The following is a 12,483-nucleotide window of genomic DNA, read 5'->3' as shown; positions in this document are numbered from 1 at the left end:
CAACCCCTGCAGTGCCCCCAATATAACCCCACAGTGCCCCAGTATCTATAATGGCCCCTCTTTAGTGCCCCCAGTATCTATAATGCCCCCCATAATAACCACAGTATTTATAAGGCTCCCCACAGTGCCCCCTGTATATAAAAGTACCACCTTGTATATAAACCCCCCTAATAGTGCACCTCTGTATATAAAAGGTCCCCCCAATAGTGTTACCCTAAAATAAAAAGGCCCCCAGTATAAATAAGGCCCCCCCAAAGCGGCACCAATTTTGCTGGATGCAAAAAAAATACCTCATCCACTTGAATGCGCTGACACTCGCATTACACTGGTGGCAACTGGAAGGACCTGACGGCAGTTAGATGGGTGCACTCCTGTTCTATATGGCCATTAAAAATGGGCCCATTGGGTTCAATGGGGTCCGTCTGGCCATGAAAATGGACCAAAATAGGAATTGACTGCTATTCAATGGCCGTTAAAGAAACGACAATGTGAATAGTCCCATAGACTTTGATTGGTTTTCAAAATGGGCGTTACTAAAGCGGTCATCACTCTTGTGAATGTTGCTTAACACGTTCCTGCAGGAGTGGACTGCAAACAGGTTTGAGAAACATAGGACTGCATAGGAGCTGTATACTGAAAACGGTAGGATATTTTCAATGCTTATCAAAGTTGCTTTATTTTGTTCGATGAATTGGAGCAATACAATTGGTTGCATCGGTTCCACGCCGGTCTTAGCCTGTCCACCACTGGCACCAGATGCACCACAGATATCAGGAGGCACACACCTCTCAATAATTGTGGTGCAGGTCTATGCGCCAAAATGGAAATCTACACCAGCAAGGGAGCTAGTGTAGACATTCACTATAATCTATGCCAGTTTCCTGCAACCAGGATGGATTGTCTATAGACCCTACAGGGAAATTACCCGGTGGGCCGATACCCAGGGGGCTGCCCAAGGCCTCCTCATGGCCGCCAGCTGAGTATATAACGATCTGATACTCCCAGCATTAATGTAGGAGCGTCAGGCCGGCGGCCGCAGGTGCCCTCCTGAATTCAACTGTATTCCCGTCCTGAGGACAATGATACAATTTAATACTGTGGGGTGGGCAGCAGTATTTGTGTTGGCCCTGTCTACTCTTGTTGTCCCGCCTTCTGTCAGTTTGGACCCACCTACAACATGGGGCCACTTTTAGTTTGTTTCTAGGGCCACTTTTAAGTTCCCAGTCTGCAACACCACCTACAGTGCTGCCCATAATTATTCATACCCCTGGCAAATTTTGACTTGAAGTTACTTTTATTCAACCAGCAAGTAATTTTTTGACAGGAAATGACATAGGCGTCTCCCAAAAGATAATAAGACGATGTACAAGAGGCATTATTGTGGAGAAAAAACATTTCTCAGCTTTTATTTACATTTGAGCAAAAAGTGTCCAGTCCCAAATTATTCCTCCCCTTCTCAATAATCAATAGAAAAGCCTTTATTGGCTATTACAGCGATCAAACGCTTCCTATAATTGCAGACCAGCTTTTTGCAGGTCTCCACAGGTATTTTTGCCCATTCATCTTTAGCAATGAGCCCCAAATCTTTCAGGTTGGAGGGTCTTCTTGCCATCACCCTGATCTTTAGCTCCTCCACAGGTTCTGAATTGGATTCCAGTCTGGGCTCTGGCTGGGCCTCTCCAAAACGTTAATGTTGTTGTCTGCTGACCATTTCTTCACCACTTTTGCTGCGTGTTTTGCGTCATTGTCCTGCTGAAATGTCCACTGGTGCCCAAGGCCAAGCTTCTCTGCAGACTGCCTGATGTTGTCGTTGAGAATCCTCATGTATTGCCCTTTTTTCATGGTGCAGTTTACTGTGATTAGGTTCCCTGCTCCATTGGCTGAAAAACACTCCCAAAGCATTAGCTTCCCACCACCATGTTTGTCAGTGGGGAAGGTGTTCTTTGGGTTAAAGGCTTCTCCTTTTTTTGCAAAGGAAACATCATTGTGACCAAACAATTCAATTTTTGTTTCATCTGACCATTCTTTGTCCAGATGAGCTTTTGCAAAGACCAAGCGAGCCTTTGTGTGCCTTATATGGAGAAGTGGCGTCCTCCTTGGTCTACATCCGTGGAACCCAGCAGTGTGCAGTGTCCGTTGGATTGTCTGCCTTGAGACATTGCCACCAGCAAAGCCCAGATTCACCAGGATGGCCTTGGTGGTGATCCTTGGATTCTGTTTCACTTGTCTAACTATCCTCCTGGCAGCACAGGTGTCACTTTTGGCTTCCGACCACGTCCTCTGAGATTTTCCACAGTGCGGAACATCTTGTATTTTTTGCTCAAATGTAAATAAAAGCTTAGAAATGTTTATTTATTTTTTCCCACAATAATGCCTCTCGTCTTATTATCTTTTGGGAGACACCTCAAAAAATGTCATTTCCCATCAAAAAATTACTTGCTGGTTGAATAAAAATAACTTTAAGTCAAAATTTGCCAGGGGTATGAATAATTATGGGCAGCACTGTACCTGCCATGCTTCGCCAAAATATGTAGAAAAATTGCAAGCAGCACCAGTACTTCACCGCCCCCTTCCCACCCTGCTTCGCGGTGGGTTCCGAAACCCCCTAAAAGTTCAGTAATTTTGTGTTCTTCAAACTGTGTTCCTTTTTGGTGCCAGGAGATAATAAAGGTCCCCCATAGTGTGTGCTGCCTTCTCTTCCTTTGTCAGTCTTCATCTTGACCTCTGTACGGTTGGCACCTGCCAACCACTGGGGTGAGATCCGACAAGTAAACGCCCAATCCGTCCAGTCCCATTCTCCCGTGATAGATACACAGGAAAGTGTCAGTGGATCCTGCCAAAATTTTGAGAACCACCAGTAATGTTTTATATACTTTGCTATGACCATTGGAGCAGTAATGAAGTATTATCCACAGGTTGTGCCATAAATGTCTGATAAATGTGGGTCCCACCTCTGGGACTCGCACCCGTATGGATAAAAGGGAATCCTTTTACCCGCCGCGTTAACTCGGATAACCAGTATAGAGGTGGCCGGGCACATGCGCAGCTCTATCAGTTATATGGCAATTTTGTAAATAGCTGAGCAACCGTGCACTATCCCCCCCATTCTACACATAGAGTATCGGTGGGACCCACCTCTATTAGGCATTTATAGGATATCCTGTGGATATGCCATAAAAGTCCAACCAACCCATTCTAACTAGAGGTAGATGTGACTTTGGTTGGACCTTCCTCCCGGTAGTTGGCTACTATTTTGGGGCAGGGGGTTTAAACAGCACCAGGACAGTTTTCAATATTAGTAGCATAGTAGCAGCATTAGCTTCCTGCTAGTAGCAATACCACGAAGTAGAAGACAAGTAAGTATCCCTCTATCCCCATCCCATTCAGTCCAACCCCATACAATGGGAAACCGGAAAGGAAAGCTTTGTACTCCAGGCGACAAATCCAGTCCACAAAAAATTACTGTACGTGTCCATGATGTTTTCTCCTGTCAAGTACTCCACCATTCAGTGACCAGAGCTGTGCAGAATATGAATCCGATGCTACCTGGTGACATGAGGTCACGGAATATATTGTGGGATCATGGATTGAAAGGAGAACTGGACCTCAGAGGAAGAAACTGGCTGTCGATGGTAGAACACGCACAGGTCTCCACGGGCTCCCCTGGAGGAATGATGGGGAGTGGGGGCGCTCCGAGCTCTCCGGGCTTGGGGAACTTGTTGGAGAAGTTGCTGTTCTTTGATTTGTTCTCGACAGTAGATGGACTTCTCAGTGTAAGGGATGAGCTAAAACAATGGGGGAGACTGGGCTCGCCTTCAGGGTGGTAGAGAATTGTGGATTCCATTTGGGGCGACGCCAGTTTTTCATCAGCAGTGCTTAATCCATTGGATGTCGGGGAGTGGTCCAAGCAGCAATCTGCAAGACACAAAATGTAGTTTGAGGGCTAAATGAAAAGTTTGTATGTAGTATACAGGATATAGTGATGAGTACATAAAGGGGCCCAGCACCCCACCTTAATGAATCATATCTTCACTGCAGTAGAAACTTTCTAATATACTTAAAGTTGTGGTGATCGGCCGCTCTGGAACCCGGTCAATCCGGAATTGCTACATCCCACGTCCTTTACCAGGTTTCTGGCCTGGACATGAGGTCACTACCGCAACTCTTCCTCTCTCTGGCTCATGCGCAGATCCACCTTATCTGCGCATGAGCCACGGAGTAGAATGGCTCTGGCCCCATCCACAGCACCTCCTCTCCTGCAGTAGTTACGTCCCCGTCTCTAGTTCAAGCTGTAAAGCTGGTAAATGATGTGATGTTGCCGGATGAAGGATTTTCGGAAGTGGTTCTAGAGCAGCCGATCCACGCAACTTCAAGACCGTAAGTATATTGAAAACTTTCTGCAGGAAAGATATGATGAATTAAACTGGGGGCTGGGTCCCAGAAAACTCCTTTTAACATTGAATAGCTCTAGAATTTGTCATCACGTCATGGTTACTGGGGTTCTGACCTCTAGGAATTGAAGGGGCCATCGTGCTGATTCAGCAGAACGCTGCGGTCCCTAGAGGACTCAGAGGTCTGACCCCCACACATCATTTTGATGCGTTTTTCGAAGTTTGTTTGTTCTAATACGTCTGTAGTAAAATATTGTAACGCCTACGTACACAACCATTTTTTTTGCTTTTTTTTTGTAGTATTTTTGGGGTCATTTTATTTTTTTTCAATGCACAGTGGTCTGGGTATTTCGGATTTTTTGTGGCATATTTTTCATAAGCTTTTCTTTACGATTTTGATGGTCTATCCTCAGAAAAAGGTAATCAATATCAGATCAGGTGGGGGTTTTGCTGTAACTCCGGTCCCGGAACGACACAGCTCCGTCCAATGTGTAATTCACAGCACCGATTACTGCTGCCATTGAAGAAGCCGTGTGGTTCTGGTGTCGACTTCTGGCTCTGGAGCGCCAACCAAATAGCAGATTGGCGGATGTGCGGGTCGTCGAATCCTCCAAAGATCAAATATGAGGATAGGCCATCAATAACAAGATCTCAAGCAACCTCTTTACGACTAATCGTCAGTTCTGCCATCCAAACTGTACTTTTTCCACCGAGCTGCTGTTTTGGTATAGCAATCAGTGACTACATTGTCCTCTCCATGACGATCTGCTTCCAGCTTCCCAGACTCCTTTGATTTGTGTGGATTTACACGACCCAATATACAGGCTGATTATTGGGAACAAACATTCCTACAAACTCTCGTTCCTGATAATCGGCCTATGTAAAGGTGCTGCGTTTCGCTCATCGGAGGTGCGGACACCTCAATCATCGTTTCTGGGCAACAGATCATGCGGTCTAAACAGTACTCTGCTGCCTAGGAGCATTTTGTATGTGGAGGGGATCTCTGCATGTAAATGTAATGTAAATGCAGCGCTTCACCTCCACCTAACGAGCAGCGACTGCCGGGAAGGATTGCTTCCTTCCTCACAATCGGCTGCTCCTCGGCCCGTCTTAATGCGCCTTAAGGGTCCTTATACATGTACAGATGATCTGGCAGATTGCTCGTTCTCGATAATCGATCACGTCATTCAGGCAGCAACGAAAATAATTGTTTCTGTGAATCAGGTTGTGGTGTATAAACAACGATCTGCTGCACAGGAACAATGGTTTTCTATGGAGACAAGCGATCACTATAGCGATCACTTGTTCACATACATGTAAATGCGGCCCTCCTCTCCACCGATGATTAGGCAATTATTGGGAACATCTGCTTCATTCCTGATAATCTGCTAGATCATCTCTACTTGTGAAAGACCCTTTAAGTGTGCTGCACCATTCCAGATAGCACCTGCAATAAGGGTACAGTAAGAGACACCCCACTAAACTCATCCTTCTAAGAAGAAGACCTGCCACCGCCTCGATGAGCTTTGCAATGTCCTTCACCGCGGAGATGCGCAGATTACCTTTGCCGGAGTCCAGCCATGAGTTTTTCACTCGTAGCACCTCGTCGGTTATTTTTTCGATAAGAAAGTCCTGTGTCCTTTGTTGTCGAATGGATTCGATTAAAGCATCGAGCCCTTTTGGATTTTTGGCCAGTCGATCCAGCATTTCTCCAGCTCTTTTCCGACTTGTTGTTTGGCATAAAATTTCCTCTGTGTCCTCTTTGTTCAGTATCATTTTTGAGCGCAGGTAATCAAAGTGTCTTTCCGCAATCAGCTTTTCACATAAATAGGGTCGTAAGCGTTCGGTGGCCTACAAGAGACAAATTATATAATGACAAGGGATGCAATTACCGGAGAACTTGTCCAGATGGTGGCCTGGTTGCTGCTTGTAGGGCTAGGCAGGAATGGGGTTGCTCCACTCACCCTGTGTGTATTGGGTCTAATGCTAAGTGAACCTGTCTGCAGTACTGCTAGAGTTAATCTTTCCCTCTTGCTTTCTATCCAGCTGCTGACTAAAGTGCTGATCAGGTCTCCTATTTATACTGGGCTGTTTGTTCCTCCCTTTTGCCTGAGCTTTAAAGTTCCTAGTGTTGCAGCGAAGGTGTAGGCTGGTTGTCTGCCCGTGTACTGTACCTCTGCCTGTTCTTCAACTATTGGATGCCCGCTGCCCTCACTATAGCCTAACTACTCTACTGAACCATTGCAGCCTGTCCTGACCTCAGACCAGTTTCACAGACACGTGCAAACTCTGCAGTTTCTGACTACAAATAGTGCCTGATCCTACAGTGCTTCGCGCCAGCCTGCAGTGAAGACCAGATCCCCGTATAGGGTTTAAAGGGTAAAAACCAGTCCACACTCATTGCTCGTTTCAGTCCGATGTCGTATGTGACCCCCAATTTTGATGTTTTTGTCTTTGTTTCTGTTCTGTCACGAGACAACCCCTTTAAGCTCACCACCGGATATCATAAAATACTGAAAACGACATGTTCATGAACTGATTATTGCCCCTGTATATGGGTGTTGTCCAAGATGTGAATGCTTCCACCCCTTCCAGGGAGACCTGTAAAAAGATGTATACTCACTGGCTCCCTGACGTTCCGGTCAGACTCCCTGGCTGTCTTCACTGGACCTCACATGTAACTGGCCTGCATGGATGTTGTCATGTGTATGACTGCAGCCAATAACTGGCCTCAATGGTGACACATCTCCAAGTGGCATGTGACCCAGAAGTTACGTGCCGCTGGAGGGGACTTAACCGCTTAGGCCTGTCGTTGGCTGCAGCGGCACACATCGGCCCATCCGTGCAGTAACCGGGACTGGAAGTCTGGTGGAGACAGACACAGAGCCAGACCGGAGTGGTGGGGAGCAGGTTAATGTAGACCTTTTCACAGATCCCCCTGGCGGGGGGGTTAAAAAATGAAGTCCCATAGAAGCGATTTAAGGCCCTGATACAAATTAGAGTAAAATCAGCTGAACTTTGTGATTTTGGCAGGCTCTGCTGACTATCTTAGGCCACTTTCACACTGGCGTTTTGGTTTCCGATTGTGAGATCCGTTCAGGGTTCTCACAAGCGGTCCAAAACGGATCAGTTTTTCCCTTAATGCATTCTGAATAGATAAGGATCCGCTCAGAATGCATCAGTTTGGCTCCATTCCGTCTCCATTCCACTTTGGAGGCCGACACCAAAACACTGCTTGCAGCATTTTGGTGTCTGTCTGACGAAACTGAGCCAAACGGATCCGTCCTGACACACAATGTAAGTCAATGGGAACGGATCCATTTTCACTGACACAATATGGTACAATAGAAAACGGATCCACCCCCTATTGACTTTCAATAGTGTTCAAGACGGATCCGTTTTGGCTATGTTAAAGATAATACAAACGGATCCGTTCTGAACGGATGCAGACGGTTGTATAATCTGAACGGATGCGCCTGTGCAGATACATGACGGATCCGCACCAAACGCCAGTGTGAAGGTAGCCTTATGTGTATGGGGGCCTCTTGTGAGGGAATGGGCTTGTTGAACATCAGCACCAGATTCTTCTGTTCTCTGGGGGAGATAAGCTGCCTATTGGGGTGCCCGGCAGCGTCTTATTCCCCTCGCCCCGATCAGCACACACGCATGCTTCGCCAGGCACGGGGCGCATGTGTATGGAGGCATCTGGAGGAATAGCTGTCAGCCGGAGGTGTGTTCGGACCGTTTATGAAGGTGTATGGGCCCCTTTGGACTGGGATATAGACTGAGGAGGGGGATTCCTAGCGTAAGCGTATATTCACACACCCGGAGCAGTTTCCTTCAGACAAAAGTCGGATAACCCGTCTGCTTCTGGCAGAAATATACAGACATAATGTGAGTAACGTCTCTCCAGCTTCCTGCCCCAACCCCGGTCTTAGATCAGTATAGTCTGTTCAAGAGGAAATCCACCTGCCACAAATAAGGTCCATGTCACCGATCACCACCATTGAATACTCTGCCTTTCGGTACTTACTTCTTTCTTAATATCTGCCATGACATCTTCGTTCAGTTGGGGCGTCATCTTGGGTGCACCTGAAGGGCCCCCCCCAGCTTGTGATGTGTCTATAGTCTGTAGTGCAGTGAGAGTGCTAAGGTAAAACCACAAGCTCGGAGCGTTTTTTGCCCGTGCACCGCCTCGCCCTGTTTCCTTTGCAGACTTTTCTCTAGTAACCTGCCGTGCTTCCTGTTACAAAGTGACGAGTCTCAGCGAGCAGGTTACTGTGTGCTTCCTGCCAGCGAGGTTGTCGATGATTTGTTTTAACCCAGTCCTTCCTCTTTGCTCCGCTGTGACGTGCCTACTCTCATTTCCTGAATTCCTCTGACACGTATCTGACTGGTGGTTGTGTTTTTTTTCCCAAAGCTTTGCAGAGCCGAAAACCTGAACGACAGGTGTCGTCACAGTCAGAGCGGGAATCTCCAGCGCCGGACACTTCGGGAAAAAAACAGGACTGTGCAAAACAACCCCGAAGGTTGTTCACCGAGTTCACCTGTTTAGAAGAGTTTCTTGTTAAACCAGTCCATAAACCCTGTAATGAACAGTAATTTGGTCTTTAAAGGGGTTTTCTGGGAATTTTTTCTTAAAGGGTCACAAAAAACGCCTACCATATTTACACTCTCTTGTGCAGGAAACCAAATCCAGCGCGCCGGTGACTTCAAGTAAAACGTCATCTTTATTGTAGATTTTTTTTTTTAAAACAGTCTGGACACTGATCTATTACAAGCATAAACTTAGCTTGCGCGTTTTGGATATACAAATCCTTAGTCATAGCACGTTACTGAATCAGGGGCGGACTCGGAACTAAAAGTGGCTCTGGAAAAAAAAGGCAGGGCACCTCAAGTAGGCAGGGCCAGCCATACCATATTGGAAAATACCGTCCGTCCCCACAATCTGGAAGGCATGGAACCCAGCTGAAGTTCAGTGGCCAGGTACGGGGGGATAATATTCTGTATTAGTCGTGACGCCAATTGCAGCGTGCGCAGGGTACTTGTCACGGATGATATTGCAGATAGCTGGAAATTATGGATAAACATCCGACTGGCTTGATCCCAAACTAAGGAGCATAAAGGTGACCCCTGTAAAACCCTAAGAGCTCACCCTGACTGCTAAGCACATACAAGGATCTCAGAGGTAGACGATTGCATTCCCTTGTACCTAGACTGCGTGACACCTGAAAACCCTATAATAGTGAGGGGACACGACCACCGGCTCCCTGCACTTAATACGGAGGGAGTCAGGGTCACCTAGAATCAAGCCAGCAAAGAAACACAATGCAAGAAAGGACTTATCTGAACAAGCAGTAACAGAAGTCTCCAGCAGTGATCACTTCAATCCAGGAAGTAGTATAAACCGCAAAGTGAGGCAGTATGGGAGGGAATATAAAGGGAGGCAATTAGTGTGAATAGGTGACAGCTGGGAGAAGGAAAGGAGATGACAAAGTGAAACCAAAACAAAGAACATCATGCAAGAGGTACAGAAGAACGTCTGCCAGACCTTCTCAGAGAGCTGGCAGTGACAGTACTATCCCAGGGCCCTTCCAAGGTGTTATAACGTATGTCCCAGATAAGGAATGCCAGAGTGGTGTAATGGCCTATAACGTCTCTATTGTTTTATGGTAGTTGTGTCACGGTGTCTCCCTAACAGGGTACGACCGGGCTCCTGGCTCACTTGCAATAAATTTGAGTGTAGTGATAGTAGGAGTAATAGAGGAACTTTGCAGAATAAATCATGTCCAGACCTTTTAGATGAAGTTCAAACGTTGCTTTACTTGAAATAAGTTGCCTCCAAACAGTGTACAGCTTTGGTCTCTTGGTCCCAGCAGGTTTCGGCAATGATTGGCAGGAATGAGTACTTCTACTTTAAATGTGGAGCTGGCAGGATAAACGTCTGCTTGGTAGGATTTAATTCTGCACTTATCTGTAACTTCTGCTGTGTGGGGACAGACTAGCTGAGGAGGAATTGGCTTCTCCTAGGACTCTGGACTTATCTCACAGATGGATTCTCAGAGGATGCTTTCTTCTTGGAACTCTGGAGTTTGGCTGTAGTTTCTGCTCTCTTCACCCAGCAGAGCTGAGGGTGCTCTAGTTGGGATATAGGGACATGTCTCAGCCGAGACTATGTCCTTGCTGTCCTCCTTAAGAAGGGGTTCTCCTGGACACTGTCACACAGCCTGCACCTAGAAGGGATGGCTGGCACACTCACACTAACTTTCTTCTCCATACATACCTCAGGATGTGGGTCCAGCCCACCTCTCCACAGAGGGGGAGCTAAGCTAGAATAAACCATTCCAACTCAGATACACTGAACTGTAACTTGTACCTGCCAATGAGTTGCTGCCACCTGCTGGTAACCAGGCTAATTACATGAACAATTGCATTTAACATAGATTTATATGCACATTTGTGGAAGACATGAGCAAAATCATATCTGATGACAGTATAAAGGCTCTTAGAAGATAGTAGCGGGATAGAGGTGTGTAGTAACACAACTCTGGGGTGTTACAGAAGCACTACGGAGTGCTTCCATGGGTTTTCTGTCTTGTTTTATTTTTTTGTGGTGTGTACGGATTACAGACTCATTCAAGTTGAACGGGTCTGCACCAGCCACACGGATGGTGCCCAGAAACTGCTGGTTTTCCGCCCATGTATGTCTTTAATATGTCTGGATAACATGGAGATATTGGAGGTTTTATTCCCCTCAGCGTCAGACAAATGGTGCCTGATTTCGACTTTTAGGGGGGTTGTGGTGCATCCGACATATTGTTTCTGACACCTAGATGAAATATGATATTGTATGACTTCTGGGGTCAAGCGTTGAATTTTTTGTGTAACTACCCGTATGGGAAGGCCGGGGTTTGCAAAGTGGGGGACCATCTTGCAGCAAATTTAACCCCTTCTGATAAAATGGATCTCAAGCCGTCATCCTAATATAATAGAGGGATGTATTCTTGCACAATTCTTTTGACTTCATAATACTTCTTGCTGTAACCTGTAACTAAAGCAGTCCGGTGTTCTTCTTTATTTTTTTTGTATATATTTTTTATTTTATTTTAGAGATGGACGTGACAGCGCGTTTATCCTTGATTTAAATCCTCCCGGTCCAGAGAGTCTGCACTGTGATATGCAGCATTCAAAATTTTCATAGAATAAGGCCTCTTTCACATGGACATCGCGTGTGAGGGCCGGACAAGGGTGCGTTGCGGGAAAATGCACGATTTTTCCGCGCGAGTGAAAAGTGTTTTAATGCGTTTTGCACGCGCGAGAGAAAAATCGGCATGTTTGGTACCCAGACCCGAACCCGGACTTCTCCAGCCCTATTGTACTAAGCATTCTGTATTAGGAATGCTATTACTTTCCCTTTATAACCATGTTATAAGGGAAAATAATAAAGATTGGGTCCCTATCCCGATCGTCTCCTAGCAACCATGCGTTAAAATCGCACCGCATCCACTTGCTTGCGGATGCTTACGATTTTCACACAGCCCCATTCACTTCTATGACGTTACGTGAAAAAATGCACAATATAGAGCTTGCTGGGATTTTCACGCAACGCACCAGTGATGCGTGAAAATCACAGCTCATGTGCACAGCCCCATTGGAGTGAATGGGTCCGGATTCAGTGCGGGTGCAATGGGTTCACTTCACGCACAAAAAATGAATTGAAAGTCAATCGGTGATGGATCCGTTTTTTTAGGCTCCTAGAAAAAAACTGATCCGTCACCATTGACTTACATTGTTTTCAGTGCTGGATCCGTCTTTTTCCATTTTTATGACTGGACACTAAACTGCAGCTTGCAGCGGCTTTGTGTCCGATCACGAAACGGAATGCTGTCGGAACGGAAGACATCCCGATGCATCCTGAACGGATCTCTTTCCATTCAGAATGCATGAGGACTAAACGGAAACTTTTTTTTTTTTTTCTGGTATTGAGATCCTCTGCCGGCTCTCAATACCGAAAATCAACAATGTAAATGTGAAAGTAGCCTAACCCCAGGCTAGTGACCTGTTTTATGAAGCTGATGACTCCCATTCTGGA

At 46.2% G+C, this 12,483-nt stretch overlaps 1 protein-coding gene across 1 annotated transcript; it reads right to left on the bottom strand.

Moving 5' to 3' along the window:
• Window positions 1–2,661: 2,661 nt before the first annotated feature.
• BCL10 (BCL10 immune signaling adaptor) lies at window positions 2,662–8,752 on the bottom strand. The gene is made up of 3 exons (XM_044301449.1): window positions 8,425–8,752; window positions 5,954–6,242; window positions 2,662–3,915 (listed from the first exon to the last, which is right to left on the bottom strand). Exons 1-3 carry the CDS (start codon window positions 8,470–8,472, stop codon window positions 3,581–3,583), a joined length of 672 nt encoding a protein of 223 aa, XP_044157384.1. The 5' UTR covers window positions 8,473–8,752; the 3' UTR covers window positions 2,662–3,580.
• Between the last annotated feature and the right edge of the window lie 3,731 nt (window positions 8,753–12,483).

The sequence above is a fragment of the Bufo gargarizans genome, chromosome 7 (genome assembly GCF_014858855.1).
Source record: "Bufo gargarizans isolate SCDJY-AF-19 chromosome 7, ASM1485885v1, whole genome shotgun sequence".
In the NCBI taxonomy this organism is placed as follows: Eukaryota; Metazoa; Chordata; class Amphibia; order Anura; family Bufonidae; genus Bufo; species Bufo gargarizans.
The sequence above is the reverse complement of the archived record's forward strand: the minus strand, read 5'-3'. Positions and strand labels throughout refer to the sequence as shown.